The sequence below is a fragment of the Dermacentor variabilis genome, chromosome 2 (genome assembly GCF_050947875.1).
Source record: "Dermacentor variabilis isolate Ectoservices chromosome 2, ASM5094787v1, whole genome shotgun sequence".
NCBI lineage: Eukaryota > Metazoa > Arthropoda > Arachnida > Ixodida > Ixodidae > Dermacentor > Dermacentor variabilis.
Window position 1 is genome coordinate 97,011,896 of NC_134569.1, and position 22,087 is coordinate 97,033,982.

Genomic DNA, 22,087 nt, shown 5'->3' on the forward strand with positions numbered 1-22,087 from the left:
TCTACCTTGCTTATAATAATCATCTGCCTTGCTTGCGTCTCTTTCTTGAAAGTGCTGTGCTCGCTACTTTTATGTCGAGAATGCTACGTCAGGCTCATAAGGCGCATGCCGTTCGTGACCTGGAAGTACCGGGCTCGCAGCGTTAAAGAAAGGAAATGCGGGCAAGACAGATGGCGATTATTGTTGTGGGAGGCAAGGTACGCCCCTAAAGGTGTAAACTTTTTAAGAGTATATATATATATATATATATATTGCAATTTCGAACATTACTTCCCAACCTATATAGGCTTCTTACATTAACACAAAAGCTGACACTGCAAGGTTCTGCTGCCCATTTTCTCACCCCATCCGACGACGTAGAAGACTAGCAGCGACTTCTGCTCGGCGAATGCGGAGGCGATCAGCTTGTGCAGGTAGAAGCCCTCGCAGAACATCCACGCGTACTGGCACAGCCGGAAGTAGCGAGAGAGGGTGTAGAGCACCTTGCACAGGCTCTGTATGTAGGAAGCACACACGTGGCAGGATAAACTGAAAATTTGTTGCCGAATCTCAGTGCAATTAATCGAATAGTTCGTACTGACAAGTCCCTCTATTTTATTTTGATTTTATTTTTCTTTCGTTCTTCTGCAACTTTATTTCGTGTGATGTGGTGCCTTCCGAAGGGATGTTACGTAGAGAAAATCGCTGCATCTTCAGAGGTATAAACCATTTTCTCCCTGAAAATGCCAAACAAGTTCTGCGGACGTCCGCAAGGTGAAGGGAGGTCAGTGGAAGCGAAAATTGCCATGCACCCGACGGTAGCACAACGCTGCAAAGGCAGCCCAATATGGTTTTATCAGAACAAAAGCTTCACAGTTGAAGATACTAACCTTTATTCTCCGAGAAACACGTATCGAGTTTCCGTCGTAGCTATGCGTGTGACAGTTCTCCATTTCGTAGTCTCCCTAAATTAATGCCGACAAATTGATAGTTTCGTTTTCACTACTTAAACGGTTCGAGTGAAATCAACAACCCTCGAGGCTGAAGCGGAATAAGAGCTTTCTATAGATAATACCTTCAGATATAAAACGCAGTCTATAAATATTTTTTTTAAATAATATAAACCAGCAGTTTCACCGGATGTGCGAAGCATTGTCACCGACAGCCAGGTTTATCGTTGCACTTGACTTTCTTGGTTGGTGGGCTTGCTCGTTTTCAAGTGTTAGAACAACGCTTCTCTCGTAGTGGTCTTGCTGCTTTGCTCGCGTTTGTTGTTGACTCTGCCACGCCTCAAGAGCGCTGTTCTCATTCTCGTGTCGCGCTTAGCGTTCCTAACGTGCGCCCTACTAACTATTCTTGAGCCTAGCTACAGTGACCAAATGATGTTGATGATGGCGTTGAAGCAGGGACGTAGGAGGAACAACGTGCATTACCGGATTCTGGTTGACGCGTATGTTCTTCTCCTCGTTGACGTGGTCCAGGATGAAGACCGAGTCTACGAGGATGACGCTGATGTCGTACAGCACCATGGCGACGCAGAAGTTCTTGTGCAAAGAGATGCGGTGAACCTGCAGCTGCCTGCGCATACGACCGAGACGGCACAAATTTTGCCGTTTCAAATGTGTTTGCTGTGTACATTAGATAGGCACTTGGTAACAGCTATTGCAGCGTTTTACATCGACGTATACAGGTAGACGATTTCTTTCGGAACGTATTGTCAATCTGAGACACGAAATACAGTGATAATGTCCTTAATTTGTTGGGGAATGGCGAACAAAATGAAATGTGGTAAAAGAGAGGTTATGAGTTAACGCGCTGCCATCCCAAGCATAGTGAAAAGCACATTCCCAAACAGTATTTAACCTTACGGTATTATGTACATATATATTTGCTCGTTTCCGATCGCTGCGTCTCTTGCTCTTACAGTTTTCGTACAAAAGAGGCCACCTCCTGGGTACATTCTGAATCAATTACATCCGGCCACAATAGCTGCCACCAATATTTGTTTTACAGCTTTTATTTATTTCTACTATTGAAACAAAAATATAATGAACTTGGAGTGACTTTAGAGAATAGTTATGGAAATAGTTTTTCTGTATTTCTAGGCCTTATAATTGCTCTGAATTCACGTTGGCAGCCCCATGTGTAAGCTATTTAATCCGTTCTCTACCTGAAACTACCATGGTGCCGGCTTCTAGTCGCCTTATACGTAGTTCTGCTCACACTAGTAAGTTTCCCAAATGGCTGCCGCTTTCAGTAAAGGAAAGCGGCCAATAAATAACTAATAATGCGCGTGTTAAGCTCTACTGTTCGTCGGTCGCAATGCGGAACAAGTTACAATCTTTTAAACGAGACTTAAGCGTCAGATCAAATGTATTTGAGAAAGAATGCGATATGTTGCATGGTTATAGGCAGCTTCGTTTCGGGCAGAAATGTTGCTAGAACGCTAATTTGCCTTTCATTGTCAAGACAAGCTGAATACAACTTGCTCATCTTGTTGCGGATCATCATCATCTTCGTCTTCATCATCAGCCTGGTTACGCCTACTGCAGGGCAAAGGCCTCTCCCATACTTGTGCGGATCGCGAGACAGCAAATCATTTACGCAGAAGGGTGTAAGGAAAAAAAGTTAAATCGGGCTACGCACTTGTAGACGGAGAAGATGACGATGGCCGGCACGAGGACGACGACAGACAGGGAATGAAGCACGATGGAGAAGATGGTCATCGAACGGTGGTACTGCAGGAGCCACGCCCATCGAAGCACGTATCCACATGCAGAAAGCCGGAAACAAGGAAAGCACGAGGAGTAGCTATGTGAAAGCATTTTCAACGCACTGGGTACCACTTCAATTCTGCTATTTTTTATAGATCAGCTATTTCATTACGCTGATCTATAAATAGCACTACACTTCTTACAAAGTAGCCACTGCGATGGTGTAACGATCCAGTTCCAAGGAGTGTTATTGAAGCATAGGGACTACTTCAAGTCAGCGACTGATTCTCTAGGTATTCACACTCAGAGAATCTTTTTGCCCCGTTCCTCGTTCTGTCTGCCTATAACTCTGTGACGAAAAGAACGCATCAGTTCATCTTTTCTGTCCTTACCCCGTTCTCCTGTGCAGAGTAGCCAATCGGACACTTAATCCGGCTAGCCTCTCTCCGTTTATTCTCTTGCTTTCTCTCTCTTATCTGTTGTACCGCTCTCAAAGTGTGCACTAGCGAACCGGAACTGTGCCTCACTCACTCACTCACTCACTCACTCACTCACTCACTCACTCACTCACTCACTCACTCACTCACTCACTCACTCACTCACTCACTCACTCACTCACTCACTCACTCACTCACTCACTCACTCACTCACTCACTCACTCACTCACTCACTCACTCACTCACTCACTCACTCACTCACTCACTCACTCACTCACTCACTCACTCACTCACTCACTCACTCACTCACTCACTCACTCACTCACTCACTCACTCACTCACTTCTTTTCCTACGCGTAACGAACGCTTTTGTGTCCCTATAAGTAAGTATTGATAAGCCTCCTATTACGATACTATTCTCTGTGGTAAAATTGTAACTGGCCCAATTCAAATTCCATTTGGCCCATTCGGAGTTTTTTTCTTGTTCTTCATAGATGCAGAAGTCCAAAGCTGTAAGAGCGGTAGAAAACGAACTGTGATCCATCAAGTTGTTATCGGCGCATTTACAATTTCCCAGCGAATGACATTCGCCCTCGAATATAGTAGCGCGTCTGTAGTTCACAGTTTCGGACAAACCTCGAGTGAACCGCAGTCATAGAAGGTGTACTCCTTGCCGTACTCTTGGCTGTAGTACCATGTGCCGTTGTCCCAGCAAATCTTTTTCGAAGTCTCTGTAACGCAAGCGACGCAGCAGTATTACATTTGGAAGCGCTTCGCATAGGTAACATGAATTTAACGGTTATATACATGGCAGGATAAGTTAAACGTTCCTACTGAAACAAATTTACACAGTGTCTGGTCAAGAACCGATGAAGGCAATGGCCAAACTTCAGGAGAAAAGTCTCATTTCACACTGCACTGACGTAAGCACTACGATACCCAGAGACCGCGAAAGAAAAACGCGTAACGGTCAGGTCTGTCCGCCTGTACCGCTGCGCGCGATCGTACAGTCGCCATGATGCCACCAACATCTTCGCAGTGCCACTTCGGCTCGTTCAACTTCACCGTAGGGTAAAAAAGTTGCCTTTAGCAGACACAAAAGCAAGAAATTAAGTGGAGTGGTCTACTAGCAGATCACTGTTCCTTAGTACCACAAATCTCACTCTCACAGTGAGAAAGGGTTTCATAAGCAAGGAAATGAGCGCGAAGGAAAGACAGGTGGCTACTTAGCATTAAACTTGCCACAGCTGCACGCTGCGACTTCGCGGATTTCGGGCGGCATGTTATCAGGCCTTGTTAAAATTTTGCGATACAAGATGGACTACATTATAGATCCTGAAATGGTCAAAGACAGCCTGTTCAGAATTTTTTGAAAAATGTTTACTCTGTCACAGCTTCCTAAAAATCAAAAAGACGCTTTGATATCTGTGACCTCGCACTGACGTACAAGCGCTGGTGTTACGGCGGGAAATTCAAGAAGCGAACTTCTGGCCGTTATTTTTCTCTTCTAATAATCAAACTGTTGCTGCGAATTCGGGGAAATAATATATAGCGTTATGAAAGCGGAAAAAATTGACATCCACCCGAACGTAGTACGAAGCTACAAAGAAAAATATGTAGCGTTGAAAGAATACTTCAGCAGTGCAAACTGATTTCGTTTGCTTCTTTAGGGTCTCGTGAAATTCATCTGCAAGTAATTGAAATCTTAAAAGAAAATCAAGTGTTTCTGCACCACTAGTGTTCCGTTTAAGCAAACTATACAGCTTAAGAACGCGGGAAGAATAATGCAACGTCACAGAGAAGTATGGTGCGTTTAGGGCACCGCGTTCGATATATTTTCATTTGAACTTGGATTAAAAAATTAACGTCACTTACAACGCCCGATCATCGAAAAACGCCCAGATCCGCGAGGTTTTGTATATATATATGTATGTATATATATATATATATATATATATATATATATATATATATATATATATATATATATATATATATATATATATTCTTTCCGCAGTATACATTAGTGTTCAAGCATGTTGCTTCGCACCGCTCCATCCGGGACTCAGTGAACCCTATAGTTACCCATTTAGTCTATTACGCTTTTTTGCCTGACGTGTCTGTACCTTCATGTAGATTATCGAAGCCTTGTCTATTTATTTATGACACGGGGGGGGGGGGGTAGGAGTGGTTGTACTGCTACATTGACAACCATTACATGGAACCAAAAAAGTTTGCATTCTTCGGGGGCGTTCTCAGCTGCCCTAGGTATATCCGTTATGGCAAACACGGGTGATGTGCTGTCGCTGCAGCGTAACTTACGTGAAAGTGTGTGTGCTAGCCTTTTCATGGAATTTTCTACCTAAAGGAAATTAAAAACCTGCACGCGAAATGACATTAGCCGTGCCTAACAGAACCCTCGTTCATGTTTTCTTACGCAGCCGCGTATACTGTTAGAGCGCGACCCACTCTTATTGCCTATACTACCGAATGCATGACAAATTTTACATCAAGTCAACCCTGTTCCCATGGTACCGCTTTATCAAAGCCGCTCCAATAATTCGTCAGCGAACTAGATTGCATGATCCGTCCGCGCAACAATTAGATAAATACAAAAAAAGAAAGGACAATCACAGCCAGCACCAGTGAATGCCTCTTCCTTTAAAGCGAAGCTTTCTTATGCCTATATATTCTCCTGAGTCTTCCGAGTATTGCTGCTGCTGTGGTCTTGCTCGCGCGCGCCACTGGGTATATTGCAACACCCCCAGGTGGCGCTCGCCTTGACGCATTTCTGCAGGCGTCGCCGAGGCAGCGTGTCACAGTTTGTGCGCATGGCACGCGCTGTGATTGCTTTCCTATGCGACAAAAATGCAGGTGGTGGGCAGCGGGGGTTGTGAGCTGGGCTGTGATAGCGTAAACATTATACAGTCTATCATAGCCTGAAGAAAGCGCTTGGAGCTGGCGTCTCAACAGCGTTCTGGCCACGTCGGCACAAGGAGGAGCACGTAAACTCGCACCAGCAAAATGGCTCCAAAGCGTGCGTGCAGTGCCGAGAACACCCTGGCCCGAAAGAAGCGTAGCGTGGAACAGGAGTGTCTTCGTTGCGCAGCGAAACGCGCTGCAGACCGTGAATGCATGTACACAATGCGTACATAAAATAAAACTAATTGGATTACGCACAACTCCACAATTCAATTAAAGTTTAACGCTTCTGCCACGTCAATCAAAGCAGATCGCATGCAAAACTTCGCTTACATCGATTCCCACAGTGCGTGGGATCCACCCATCTTTTTTTTGTTTTTCACCCGTGTATAGTTGCTGCTCTGACAGATCATGAACCTGTTCTAACCCGCTCAGTTCTCGCTACTTGTGCAACTAGATTTTGCCTGATGTTCAGGGCTCTTCCTTTTTGTACGATGCATAATAATAGAAAATGCATTTATTTGTCATTTGTCTGCTGATGCAAAATCCTCATAGACGCCTGTTCTGTGAAGTATTCTGGTTCTGTTTCACTTCCCAGTAAGAAAATTGCTTTTGCTCCATGAAACAAAACTCACAACCAAATTTCCTCCAGCTACATTTGCTTTCCAGATGTGGCGTGGAGATGCGCTAGGAAAGTGGGTTGCGAGAGCCACGGCAACGATAGCCTAGGCAAGCCGTGTGGTATAGCGTACAAGAACAGCGCCAAAGAAGAAAAAAAACCGTATAGCGGGAACACAACTTGCTGAGCAAAAAGCCACAGGAGCAGAGAAACACGCGAAAATCAAGTTATGCTCAGAGCTATAATTGGTTGCTGTGCGGGCCGCCACCTGCTTAACAGGGAGCACTCTCGAACCTCGAGGCCTTCTCTCAGCCACGAATTCGATTGATGCTGGCAACTGCTCGACTGCCCTATTTGCGCAATTTACTCGGAATAATGTTAAGCGCAACAGCCCTTATACTGGGAGCTTCTGTCTGCGTGCGGTATACAGCACGCTAAATTGTTATCTACGTTTTATGAAGAATACCGTGTATGCTCGACCAAGAGCCGCACTCATGGAAGAGCCGCGCCCCCGACTTCGCAGCCCAAAATAAAAAGATTTCCTTTAAGTGAAGAATTAGAAGACTGAAGAGATTGTCGCAGATTGTGTGCGTGCTCTTAGATTTTGAGCGCGTTGGGTCCACAGTCCTCGGACATCATTGTGAAAAGCTATGACGTCACAACGAGAGCTAAGGCTTTGGAGGGCGCTGAGCACGACTGCATCCATGAGTGTGACACCGAACCGAATTTGAGCCGCGGTGACACCGACAATTGCGAGGAGAGTGTAGACGGGCACCAGCCGGGCGGCATGCCATCACCTGCAATTAGGGACATCGCCGAACAGTGCCTCTAGCGGCCGCCGCTGCAAACATTGGCGTTTTCTATTGCATAGCGTCGCTTTTCGCGAATAACTAACCATAGAAGCCACCTTTTAAAAGAAATTCTGTGGAAATCGGCTCTACGTGCTTAGCCCGGCATCTCATGCAAGCGGTACCATTACTAATTACGGCCGAGAACCCGTTCCAAACTGCGGGCGAAGTGTCAAGTATGGGAATCTATGGAAACGTTCAACGTTCGGAGTCTTTCTTGACCACTAAAAAAAAAAAAAAACGATTTCCGATTAAACTATTGCATCGATTGGTGTATTCCCCGATATTTATCGACGTCAATGACTTCAAAATTGTAGTTTTCGTAACAGTGTCGCGGAATCTATTGTGGTAGATATGTAAACCTAGTTTCTACGTGCAGCCCAGCATCGAAGCACTTCGAACGACGACAGATTGAAATCACTGATATCACAAGCGCGAGTTAGCAAGTCCAAAGCTGACTACACCTTACTTTTTTTATCACTTTGTCGCTGCTTCGTCGGGCAATTTTCCGACGGATGGCATATTACGATTACGAGGTCATTTAGTTACGGTTCTTTTGTTTCTTTCTATCTGCACCAAATTCTTGGAACAAAATAATTGATGGCTCCATGAATTGGCAAAATTCAAACATGCTTTCAGGCATTTTTTTTCTCGTTTAGATATCAAGAGTTTTAGACAATAACCGCAGATAACATGTTTTGAAAGTTGATTTCTTTCTCAAAGCATACATTTATGAAGATATTAGCAAGAAATATTTGTTGCTTCTGCAGCTATGTATCTGAAAGGAATGTTTGTGCGACTCTTGTGCTGCTTGAAATGTACTAAATAACGTTTCGCGTCCAGTGTGCGCAGGTAAAAGACAGAAAAGTAGAAAATTCTGAGCAGTCAAAGAAGTAGTATTCATAAAATGGTATACAGTTTACGCTATTTGGCGGGGTCCATTTGCGTTATATCGAAGGAGAATTTTTGCGCACCTGGCCATGGATGTAAATGTGCTAATAATTGCAGAAGTTTGTTCGCGCCATACGAGCCGGTAACTCGAAATCTAAAAATTCTATCCTCAGTGCTGCGCACGTGTCTTATCACGATCACGTGAACTATATGCATATAGCTTCGCATGAGGTATGAAGAACTCCTAAAGTTCTTCATATATTTTTGCCACGACAAACGCAGAGGAGTATTGAAAATTATGCGAAAAGACACAGGTGCATGTCAACGTAGCCTGTCATGTTAAAACAGAGAACTATCCCAACCGCAGATCCTTTTTGAGTTATGACCACAAAGTTACCTTTTGTTAAGTTAGTTTTTGAGTTATGACCACAAGAGTGGTGCTACAAGCACCACTCTTGGTATGACGTTCTGATGAGTCACGTGCTGAGTCACGGTCATGGCAGCTTGATATAAAAACTGATGGAAATTTTCCGTAATTGTGTGAGAATATTCTTCTACCCTAACTTAACGTGTTTGAAGAACTGAAGAAACATGTGAAAGGACCATGTGGGCTTGCTAGAAATATTGTTTCATTAGAATGGCTTGCGACCCGTACCTTCACAATGATGTTATGATGATCACGCCAGCACCCACTGAGCTTCATTAATCATTTTATCCACTGTCTGCAAATAAAGCTGAAGGGTGTCGTTTGTTGGGCGTGAGTAGCACAATGGCCCCTGAGCCTTTTATATGGTCCCACTAAACTACACATTCCATCTTGTGCTGTAGAGCCACACGACATGGCTATATCACCATTGAATACTAGACTTTCAGTATCGCAGAAAGCTTGGGAAGCTAAACGAGGCGAACAGGCCGTATATTGAAGTAGCCGTGACATTTAGGTAAAATTTGATAGGGAATTTCAGTATCGTTTGTTTCTTTACATATTTATTATGCCTCTCGCAGTTGTTTCAATAATGATGCATAACTTGATAGTTAAGTTGTTATAACTTAACTTAATGTTGTGTTTTACCAGTTTTGTAGTACGCTGTCCCTGCGAGGTATCAGTTTTGTTGTGCGCATAATAATGTATTAGAAAAATCCAATCCGTCGCGGCAAGGTATGTCCTCGCGAGATACGGCCGCTTCGTAAGTGTAACAGCAATGGAAAAAGAATGTCGTTTGATCCCCTTCTTGAACAATGACGTAGCTTACGCTTTAAACTGTTTTATTCAATATTCTATAATCATATGAGAATGCTTATCAGAAGGCACCGCATTATGTTTCCTCGCGTAAAGTCCATCCACACAAGTGAAGCCTTACTTTTCGAGGTCTGACCACTTTGAATGTTGTTCCTTCTTAAGAAGCATTGTTGCTTGGAATTCACTACCTGCCGATCTGCTGTACCGCAACAATGTTGCAGTTTGCCGCACGCAATGATGCCCTAATGGCGTTGTGGGTCATGTATCAATAAATATAATGTTTAAGCAATCCGTGATGCACGCGCGAATTTACGTTAGTTAGCCTTTATTTTCATGAGCCATTCTTACACCAATTTGTTACGGCGTCAAGGTCAGAGAGGACTCCATTAATATCTTTGAGATTTTTTTTATTTCTCTACAGATAATTGAATTATCAGTGAACAGTTCAACGCTGAAGAACTTTTACGTAATCGCACTATGGTGTCGCACTTACGAAATTTAAGCCTAACTTGTTTGAGTCACCATTAAGAAATCAACATACACAGGTTGGTAGGAATTAAAAGACTGGAATTTAAACCCACGTTTAGCACTTAACCACGTTTTGCCCTTCCTCGTCTTATAACCGTGTTGCTTTGTTTTTCACACTAGAAATTGACAGAGACTTTGAAATATTTATTAATTTTAAATTTAAGTCACGAACTGATTCGATAGTGGTAAAACTGTTGGATGCTGATTACACCAGCATAGCGAAAAAAATTAGCAGTTGCTACCTCGCAGCACCAGCTCAGCATTCTCCGCGTTAATTACGAGCTTTACAGATAGTTCGTGAATACTGCTTTTTCTCCTATTTTCATACGCAATAGACGCATGTAGCAGGAATCCCCGTTGTCCTTCGTCAGCTGAACTAGGCAACGGCTTCACATATTTAAAAATGGGGCATGTTAGGTCAGACGTACGCGCATAGTTCGATTCTTGTCGGTTATTTGTTGCTTTATGCAAGGGTTATACTCATATTTTAGGGCGTCTCTAGAAAACGAGACATCACACTGGGTTTCATTTGGAAGTAACTGGAGTTCAAGCGTGCATAATTTGCAAAATCACATGCGCGCAAAGTTTTAAGCTGCATGTTAATATTACTGGCAATAATATCCCTACCGCAACTGCTCGACAGAATGAACATCGCTGAAAATTTTGCTGGATTCTGTAAGGTCGCACTAAGGCTGCACGTTTTCTTTATTGCCAAGTTATATTTTGATAATATTTTAGCCGTACATTAAAAATAATTAGAGAAGAATAGGAAGCCCATAGGACACCTTGTAGCATAGCGCTTCTAAAGCTTCTAGCGCACACGACAGTAGTATCTACTAAAGCATTTAATCTAACCGGTATAGAATTTCAGAGGTAAGTATTTAGTGATTCTTAGCCAACCATGCAGACGCCCTTCTGATTACCATCCCTGCTTTATCCGCTTTCCTGCTCTTCTACCTTTCCAAGCTGTTTTACAAGCATATCCTACTAAGAAATATAGTATTACATATCGAACTTAAGGGGAAGCTTTAGCTCTGCGGCCCCAATTTGGGAAATCGGCAATTCTTTCTTCTGAGCAACCACTGCCCCGAAATTGATGAGGTTTGTTGAAATTAAAAGAAAAAGTTAAAAAGTATTGATTTCAAAAAGCAAATTTTTTGCGTAGGCTGGCACCTTTTTTATTACAACAATTCACGAAAATTGCGAATATTCAAGAAACAAGATTTGAAATTAACAGGGCCGTACAGGAGCAACTAAAAAGGAATTCGCAATTATGTAAACTGCGCCTAATATTGCATCTAAAGAGGACAAAAATGATATAGACCACCCTGAAATATACCAGTAAGTTTTGAATATGAGATTTGCAAAACCTTTTCATACATAGTAACAAATTCACATAAGTCGTGATTTCATACATCAAATTTGTCCGATTTAGATGCTCCGACGGATGCAGTTTATAGAAACTCGACATATGTTTCTGATGCTGCGTTCCGGATTTGTAAACTTAGTACTTATATTTTTTCCAGATCTACTGATTCCCGGCCATTCATGTACAAAAAAAAAATTCCGAGGACACACATGCGCTTCTTATGAGTTGTGAATGCGAAAACATTAATTTGCAATTGAATACCGCAGAGCGGTTCTTCGCGTTTTGCGGTGCGAGTAAATGTTCTCGTGTTTTCCTGCGGTCTATGTTACCGAGTTCGCAATTCAATTAGTGCGGGATTTTTTTGGCACTGTTTCTACGTTAGCAAGTCGGTTGTAAATCGTAGTCAGATGAACGATATTGCTACGAAATGAAGGACGCAGCATGCCAATGACATCATCTTGCGCGACGAGAGACCGCGGAAGCAGCAGCGGCCACCAAGGCCGGCGGGCGCGCATAACAGATAAGCCCAGTGGGCACGAGAGAGAGGGAGAGAGACACCGACCGCGCGCCGGCTTCGAAGAGCGAAACGGCGGCACCCACCTCGCTCCTCGGCGTCTCGTCGCCGTTTCTGCTCCCTGGAGGCACGTTGGTGACGTGGCGTCGCGGTGATGCCCTCTCTTCTCACGCAACACCTGGCACGCTATAGCGGGAGCAGGTGTTCCGATTCGCCCGCTCGAATCCGTCTAGGCACGCTCGTGGCGCGGTAAGACAGCCAATGGGAATTTAGGCACCGAATTTAGGTGGTTACAGACACCAGCACTTTCGCTCAATGGGCCCCCGCTTGACGCTTTCGCAGCAAACCGACATGGCCGAAATAAAAATTCTGTTTGCTGCGATCACTGTGATTTAAATGTCTCTCTTACAAGCAAAAAAATTTCTTTCAACTCGGCTCACCGGCTTTCTCATAAAGGCATTCTTGCGTTTTACATGTATTTAAGCAGCCGGCATTGGAGATAGGCCCGAGCTAAAGCTTCCTCTTAATGCATCACGCCAGTTCCACAGGAAACCCATGAAACGCAACGCTCACTACACGCTAGCCTGCGGTCGCAGTGGTGCACAAATAAAAAGAAAAGCATTCAATGAAAAAAATTCACCCGAAGCACCGTGGGAGCAGCTATCTCACCCATACATCTGATTCAGATGCCGATGAGCTGCCTGGCAAGGTGTCAACAAAATCGTCGTTTCATTGTCAGTAGAGCAAATAGCTAGCCGTCTTCGAGATGAGGCTGACACACAAGCGCCCGAGGTGAAGCAACAGCTACAGGGTGTGCTTCTTTCTATTGCTTTCTTTTGGCGCGAAGTCATGGCGCGAATTTCAAATTCTTTGAGGTTGATACGTACGTCACGTGGTGGCGAAAAAAAAAGGAAACTGAACGACATGCCCCTAATTTTCGGGTATGATGGGTGAAATAACATATGCGTTGTAAAAGACAGCGATGGCTCTCTTTGCACAAAAAGAACAAGAACATTCCGCATGGCCAGAATAATTAGACTGCGATGGTCTACATCCGTGGAAGGGCGGTAGTTCGCTAAGAGTGCGAAAGAAAAAGAGTAATACGATTGCACGAGTATATACCGTAAACTGTTTGCAGAGGTGTGCTGTGTAACTAAGAAACAAGGAAAGTCATTTATATTTAGGTGCGGCAAGCTTGGAGTGGCATCCAGCTATATTATTCAAGCTATCGCCTAGCTTTGTCCAGAAACTAAAATTATATTCTGACGCTCGCACATCTCTCTCGTTCGGCGGTTGTGTTTCTATTTTCTTTTTGGGGGAGTGATGGCCTAAATGTATAGTTTTTCAGTGAAAGCATATATAATACTGACAATATATTTATTCGGTGTTTAGTGGAACGTAAGAAGCGCTACAAAATAAGCTCAACTAAGATTAGCAACAAAAAGAGGTAATGAATCTTCGACGGACACCAGAGAAATAAACAACTGCACAGCTTGTAATAAAGCTGTATCACAGTGTGCAATGTTACGCTTGTTTTGCCATGGTAAATAATATTTTAAAGGAATATTAAGAATCGCAGGCTGGCACGGGTAAAAAGAGAATTCAACAATATTGGCATTCTGCTCTGCAGTAAAAATGCGGCACCGTACTCTTCAATCAAAGACCCTAACTTAATCTCCCACTTTGACCCCTTCCTCAGAGCTTCAGTTCCTTTGCATTCGTTTGACTTATCGGTGGTTAGACGTGGATCTTGGTAACATTTTGAGGAATCAGCAAAATCTGCGAGACTGTCTCATCAAATAAGACCGCGCGATAGCCTTGGGGAAACTCGCCTACACTTTAATTAAGAAAGTGCAAGCACTGGTCATGTCAGATAACTGCTTCCAGTGTTATCGTTCCACGCGTCCTATGTTTCTCAGTCAAATGAATAACTGTGTAGTGATATTCTTCGTGCTCAATGCGGGCTTGCAAGCAGTTGCACTAAGGAAGCTTAAGCCAGTGTAGTTTACCCTGAGCAAAGCAACCCGTGACCCGCATTAAGCGATTTTGGGGTGAGAGTTCTAAAGTAGCTGATTTGAAACTCCATGCTCGCTGTTGCGTACAAGCGAATAATTTTGATTTGATTCATAGATTCTCATGAACCGTACCTATATTGAGTGTCTGATGTCAGCCAACTTGATCAATGAGATACCTGTGTTACTCGTGTGGTAGTGTCCAGATTGCACAATAAATAAGAACAACGCTTACTTAACGTCGGTACGTATGGGGCGCTTCTACTGGTCAATTTTTTGCCGTAACTATTTATGTTAATTTGGTAGCTTAAGTATGTTTGTGCCGTTTGTTATGTGTATGCGTAGTCATGGGGAAATCGGTACAATTAGTACCTCAAATGTGTCTGGGGATTACTGGCTGTAATGTTAGCCTACCTTGCCATTTGTCTGCAGAAAGTTAAAAAAGAATTCACGCAGAAACTCTGCTCGCAGTTGTCTAAGTACGCGTAAGCAAGGTGCCGCTTGCTCATCTCCACGCAGTCCCGTGTTACCATCAACGTTACCAGCGACAGCTGAGAAGAGAAACAATCAAAACTCCGGCATGTACATCAGCCCCTTTAACCTGGAAAGCCAGTCTGGTTCTGGTTCTTGCAGTTTATACACTTGAACCATTCTGTTTACAGATGCACCAAAGTAACTACTTATGGGCCTCACGTCTAGACCTGCATGACGATCGGCCATTCTGGATGACCAAATACTGTGTAGGCCGAGGAGCATTATTATCTTCAATGCCTTCGTCATTATGGACCGATAGAAATGTTATGCCATAGCTATCTATCGGTAAGTCCTTTTGAGAGCGCAGCTTTTAATGGCCCGTTCATGCTGCGAGCGTCGGCGTCGGCCGCGGCGGCGGCGTAACCGAGTGAACGAGCACAACAGCGGAAGATGAAAGCGAACGCGGAGCGCCAGACGAAAGACGCGAGGCGCGAACGGCGGAGGTCTACTTACTTATGCACTGCGGTTTTTCAGTGATGAAGTACGCATGCGCAGGACATGGCTTCTGCACTGTCGTTCCGGCGGGCGTGTCCTTGAAGCACGTCCATCCATCCCACGTTGCAGGACACCGCGGTCCGCCTGTAAAAGAATATGAACACTAATTTCGTAAGCGTTCGCACTAACCGAAATTTTTCGTTACAGAAGTTCGGGAATCAATGAAAATTGAAATGGATTATTTTCGCTTAGTTAGTTCGTCACGATATATGCCAGAAGGGTGGCCGCCTACTGCTTCGCTTTCTTTTCCTTCTTTCAGAACTCATATAAATGCAACCTATCACTTCCGAAATATATGCTACCGGTCCTGTAAGGTTTGGGATAACCACGGTTTATCGATGTTTCCTTATTAAATGATTAACATTTTGAGTATGAACCCTGCAATACCTGCCTTGGCGCCATAGCGTGTTATACTTACGCAACCCGCCGTGGTTGCTCAGTGGCTATGGTGTCGGGTTGCTGAGCACAAGGTCGCGGAATCGAATCCCGGCCACGGCGGCCGCATTTCGATGGGGGCGAAATGCGAAAACATCCGTGCACTTAGATTTAGGTGCACGTTAAAGATCCCCAGGTGGTCCAAATTTCCGGAGGCCTCCACTACGGCGTGCCGCATAATCATAAAGTGGTTTTGACCCGTTAAACCCCATAATTTTTATACTTGCGCACTATAAACATTCTGTTTATTGTCTCCTAACATAAGACATTTCAAGTTGTGCTCGTGACATACGCCTTTCCTTGAGCACGTAACACTCTTCCTGATGCATTCGTATTTTGAGTTTTCGAGAAATGTGCACTTATTCTTAATAGTCCATCACGTGTTCGCTTCAAGATTATAATCGATATGTGGTAATGAACTGAAATGTCTGCTTTGTTCTTACTGTTTTGGGAGAATCGGCCTTTGTCGGATACAAATAACATCATTAGCTTTATTCTCCATGCTTTAATTTCTTTGCAGAGGAACCAAAGTTAACTTCAAGCTCCTTCTCTTCTTCTTGGTACAGGGATGTTCCATATGTGTACAAATACACCATGGTTATATGCTACTGACAGAGCATCTCGACGATTGTGAGTACAGAACAGGACTCACCCTTGTATTTACAATACATACCACGGTTAAATGAACATCTAATAAAAAATAAAGAGAATATATCTGGAAAAGCTTTTTTTAACGTTTTGAGGAAAAAGTGTAAATGACGAATTGGGCCTAGATATATGCGTAAAAAATTTGCGGTTAGGTTGTTATGCCGTATTTCAGCGATAACTGATAGCAAATAATAGCTCCGTGCTCCCTTTACCAGTGGACCACGCTGTATCGTGCGGATCCTTTCTGTGAAAAAATTTAGGTATGCGGAAAGCCTAAAAACAGACAAACAAACTGAGAAAAAAAACTGAAGCTTCGTCCATTGTTTTTCGTGGCCCCTGTAAAAATTGGAAAGTTCCTTCTATGGCACTTCGCTCTGGCTGTGCCTACAGCTATGCCGGGCGTCTTCATTGAGTCTAGTTCTTACAGGAATTTACTTGTTTCGATTCCCAAAGTTCCCACAACAATGACGATGCCGACCAAGACTTGTGCGCACTTTTCGCGCCGTAGTTCCAAGTAGTTCTCTCTGTCGTCAATTTTTGCCTATCCCATTTCATGGTGAGCGCCTGCAATGTAATTTCACCCACCGCTTAGTGCCTTCTACCACAGTTCCCACAAAGAAGACCGCCCGCAGCAAGACAGATTAGAGGCGACGCAAGTTTTCCCGCGCCAAGCAAGGCGCGCAGAAATGCTTCAACCGCTTGGAAAGCTTCAGGTGCGATGGTTTAGATACATTTAGATCAGGCTACTACAGCGCAGCATCTTCATTTGCATACGTACGTGAGCTCGAACCGTACGTACGTGGTGCACTAAGGCAGCGTTATGTATTGTCGATTCTGACCTAATCCCTCATTACGGTAATCGCTTCTCGGCCACAGCTCTAAGCATTAACTGCATGTGCACAAAGTAGGGAGAGCTTCTGGGGAACGCGCCGCAGAAACATGGAGCGTGATGTGCTTTTATGGTTCGAGAAGTCTATATATATGATAATGAGTCACTTCGCAGTTCTGATAGTCTAACGTATGGTAATGCGAACTTTTTATTTCAGGTGTACAAGCGCGCAACTTCTGCTAGTGTTGAATTGTCGATTTGTATTTCATCAGACTCCCCAGTTCGACCCACGGCAATGGGTCACCAGTTTCGTGGAACTTTGAAGGTTGTCAGTGAACGTTTGAAGCCCAGCAAAAGGGCATGATAGGCACGAAGTGGGGTATAACAGTTGGATACCGTGATACAAGATGTCTTGATTGTTGCGAAACGCCTATAAATAGGGCGAATGAGATTTTCCAGCGTGCTCATCCTCGCGATATAATATAAGCGCGCCTTTTTTCTCCTGCATGCTTCGCCTGCGCCTTTTACGCTAATGTCGTCTGCTCTCTCCTTCATGTCTCATGCGCCGTTTCTCAGTGTGGAATAGACTTAGCCAACGAGCCCAAATCACCACCTTATGTCGAACAGAAGTAGTCCGCGGTCGCTGGTGTGCCTGAAGATTGTGGCAGTCTGATAATTGTGGCAGTCTGGCAGTGATAATTGTGGCAATAGAAAGATTGTGGCAGTCTGAGTGCAGCGGTGGCGTAGAGGTAGAGCATCCGCCTCGCGTGCAAGAGGACCGTGGTTCGAATCCCGGTGCCGAGCAATTTTCCACCGGATCAAAAAAATCCACGTGTGGATCAAATTGCATAAACAAGACCTGGAGTGCGGCCTCATCCCGGTGATCAGAACCGATAACGCACTCCCTCACGAGAGCAGGATTGGCCACCCTGGTGCAGTACTTGGCCACAACCTCCTATGTGAATACCACAATCAAACCCCGGCCTTCAGTCCCCAGCAGCTGCGAAGCAACTGACCACGGGGGTGGTCAGACGTGTGACGCAGCAGAGGGTGCTAAGAATCCCTGGATCCGGACAGGCCGCCATTGGAATCTGAACCAGGCAACGTTTAACGCTAGAACGTTATCTAGTGAGGCGAGTCTAGCAGTGCTATTGGAGGAATTAGAGGGCAGTAAATGGGATATAATAGGGCTCAGTGAAATTAGGAGGCGAAAAGAAGCATATACAATGCTAAAAAGCGGGCACGTCCTGTGCTACCGGGGCTTAGCGGAAAGACGAGAGCTAGGAGTCGGATTCCTGATTAATAAGAATATAGCTGGTAACATACAGGAACTCTATAGCATTGCCGAGAGGGTGGCAGGTGTTGTTGTGGACCTTAATAAGAGGTACAAAATGAAGGTCGTACAGATCTACGCCCCTACATCAAGTCATGATGACCAGGAAGTCGAAAACTTCTATGAAGACGTTGAATCGGCGATGGGCAAAGTGAAAACAAAATACACTATACTGATGGGCGACTTCAATGCCAAGGTAGGCAAGCAGCAGGCTGGAGACAATTCAGTGGGTGAATATGGTATAGGCGCTAGGAATAGCAGAGGAGAGCTATTAGTAGACATTGTGGAACCGAATAATATGCGGATAATGAATACCTTCTTCCGCAAGCGGGATAGCCGAAAGTGGACGTGGAGGATCCCGAACGGCGAGACTAGAAATGAAATAGACCTCATACTCTGCGCTAACCCTGGGATCATACAAGATGCGGACGTGCTCGGCAAGGTGCGCTACAGTGACCATAGGATGGTAAGAACTCGTATTAGCCTAAACCTGAGGAGGGAACGGCAGAAACTAGTACATAAGAAGCCGATGAATGAGTTAGTGGTAAGAGGGAGAATAGAGCAATTGCAGATCAAGCTACAGAACAGCTATTCGGCTTTAACTCAGGAAGAGGACCTTAGTGTTGAAGCAATGAACGACAATCTCATGGGCATGATTAAGGAGGGCGCAGTAGAAGTTGACGGTAACTCCGTTAGACAGGATACCAGTAAGCTATCGCAGGAGACGAAAGATCTGATGAAGAAACGCCAATGTATGAAAGCCTCTAACCCAACAGCTAGAATAGAACTGGCAGAACTTTCGAAGTTTACCAACAGGCGTAAGACAGCTGACATAAGGATGTATAATATGGATAGAATTGAACAAGCTCTCAGGAACGGAGGAAGCCTAAAATCAGCGAAGAAGAAACTAGGAATTGGCAAGAATCAGATGTATGGGTTAAGAGACAAAGTCGGCAATATCGTTACAAATATGGATGAGATAGTTCAAGTGGCTGAGGAGTTCTATAGAGATTTATAGAGCACCAGTGGCACCCACAACAATAATGGAGAGAATAGTCTAGAGGAATTCGAAATCCCACAAGTAACGCCGGAAGTAAAGAAAGCCTTGGGAGCTATGCAAAGGGGGAAGGCAGCTGGGCAGGATCAGGTAACAGCCGATTTGCTGAAGGATGGCGGGCCGATTGTTCTAGAGAAACTGGCCACCCTGTATACGCAATACCTCATGACCTCAAGCGTACTGGAATCTTGGAAGAACGCTAAGATAATGCTAATCCATAAGAAGGGGACGCCAGAGACTTGGAAAAATTATAGACCGATCAGCTTACTGTCCGTTGCCTACAAACTATATACTACGGTAATCGCAAATAGAATCAGGAACACCTTAGACTTCTGTCAAACAAAGGACCAGGCAGGATTCCGTAAAGGCTACTCAACAATAGACCATATTCACACTATCAATCAGGTGATAGAGAAATGTGAGGAATATAACCAACCCTTATATATAGCTTTCATTGATTACGAGAAAGCGTTTGATTCTGTAGAGAGCTCAGCAGTCATGAAGGCATTACGGAATCAGGGTGTAGACGAGCCGTATGTAGGAATACTGAAAGATATCTATAGCGGCTCCACAGCCACCGTAGTCCTCCATAAAGAAAGCAACAAAATCCCAATAAAGAAAGGCGTCAGGCAGGGAGATACGATCTCTCCTATGCTATTCACAGCGTGTTTACCGGAGGTATTCAGAGACTTGGATTGGGAAGAATTTGGGATAAGAGTTAATGGAGAATACCTGTGTAACTTGCGATTCGCTGATCATATTGCCTTGCTTAGTAACTCAGGGGACCAATTGCAATGCATGCTGACTGACCTGGAGAGGCAAAGCAGAAGAGTGGGTCTAAAAATTAATCTGCAGAAAACTAAAGTAATGTTTCACAGTCTCGGAAGAGAACAGCAATTTACTATAGGTAGCGAGGAACTGGAAGTGGTAAGGGAATACATCTACTTAGGGCAGGTAGTGACCGCGGATCCGGATCATGAGACGGAAATAATCAGAAGAATAAGAATGGGCTGGGGTGCGTTTGGCCGGCATTCTGATATCATGAACAGCAGCAGCTTGCCATTATCCCTCAAGAGAAAAGTGTATAACAGCTGTGTCTTACCAGTACTCACCTACGGGGCAGAAACCTGGAGGCTTACGAAAAGGGTTCTACTTAAATTGAGGTGGACGCAACGAGCTATGTAAAGAAGAATGATGAGTGTAACGTTAAGGGATAAGAAAAGAGCAGATTGGGTGAGGGAGCAAACGCGAGTTAATGACATCTTAGTTGAAATCAAGAAAAAGAAATGGGGCATGGGCAGGACATGTAATGAGGAGGGAAGATAACCGATGGTCATTAAGGGTTACGGACTGGATTCCAAGGGAAGGGAAGCGTAGCAGGGGGCGGCAGAAAGTTAGGTGGGCGGATGAGATTAGGAAGTTTGCAGGGACGACATGGGCACAATTAGTACATGACCGCGGTAGTTGGAGAAGTATGGGAGAGGTATTTGCCCTGCAGTGGGCGTAAGCAGGCTGATGATGATGATGCTTTCTTCTCTGAAAAAAAAAGCACTTTTGCACTGTTGAAGTGTTGCGAAGATAGAAACACTACCGCTACTAACATCACTACTTACAAAACTTGTTAAGGGGTGAACTTACTAACACAGTGTGGACCATTGTACAGTAAGACTAGCCACAATCGACGCCGCAGGCTGTCGTTTCTTCTTCAAAATTTAATTATGACGAGAATATTGCTGAATTTATCGCCATCTGTTTATTGATGTTTGTTTATCGCAAGCTTCATGCCTTTTTCTTACAACTTAGACCACTGATCTGAGTCAATCTAATGCATGAGGTAAGCGCAAAAGCAAGATAAACAGAAAGACCAAGATCTATTTCGTGAAAGGCACATAAGTGTTAATTTACCTGACTTGAATTCTTGGATTTTTACGTTCCAAAACCACGATTAGATTATGACTCACGCTGAAGTGGGGAATTCCGGGAAAATTTTGACCCCCAGGGGATCCTTAAGGTGCCCCCAATTAATGCACGTGGCACGGGCGTTTTTGCAATGCGCCTCCATCGAGATGCAGCTGAAGCGGCCGTGATGGGATCCCGCGACCTCGTGCTTAGCAGTGCAAAGCCATAGCTGCTAAGCCACTGCGGCGGGTCAGACATTCTTGATGGATTGCGCGTGAATCGTTAATGTGCTAATTTGTGTAGGCAGGTCAATAACATCGAAAGTGAAGGGAAGCAAAAAAAAGCGAAGGCAATACAAAATTGGCGACTTAATGTGATAATGCGACTTGCGGGTGTCACGATGGCCATAATGCTCATCATTGATGGGCCACGGAGAGTGGTTTCTCTCATTACGGTCACAACAGTAATTTCCCGCACACCAGGTAATTCTGCAACATTCTGCTACCACTTTTGTGCAGTTCACTAGAATCGTAGCAACAATGCAAACAGCTGGGCGAATTGGTTAAAATTCACTTCGGGATTATAAGCACAGGCACGAAAATACAGAGTACAAGCACTGACTAACACGGGGGAACTTCATTTAGGATAAGGAAAATAAGCAATAAAAGCCAATGCACTTACAAGCAAATCAGTCTCGCTCACAAAAGAGGGATCAGGGTACACTGCAACGCAATTACCAACGTTTCTTTTTTTTTCTGAACTACGAATAGCCTTCACAATCTCA

General features: G+C 44.3%; 1 protein-coding gene across 5 annotated transcripts in view; it reads right to left on the reverse strand.

The window, feature by feature from the left end:
- Positions 1-22,087, reverse strand: part of LOC142572354 (calcitonin gene-related peptide type 1 receptor-like) — a 260,219-nt gene that overhangs the window by 18,413 nt on the left and 219,719 nt on the right. For all 5 annotated transcript variants that reach the window (XM_075681410.1, XM_075681408.1, XM_075681411.1 and 2 more), the window contains 5 exons: positions 15,061-15,186; positions 3,767-3,861; positions 2,626-2,717; positions 1,413-1,557; positions 344-494 (listed from right to left, as the gene is read on the reverse strand). In XM_075681410.1, the coding sequence (XP_075537525.1) occupies positions 344-494; positions 1,413-1,557; positions 2,626-2,717; positions 3,767-3,861; positions 15,061-15,186 (609 nt within the window). The remainder of the gene's footprint in view (positions 1-343; positions 495-1,412; positions 1,558-2,625; positions 2,718-3,766; positions 3,862-15,060; positions 15,187-22,087) is intronic.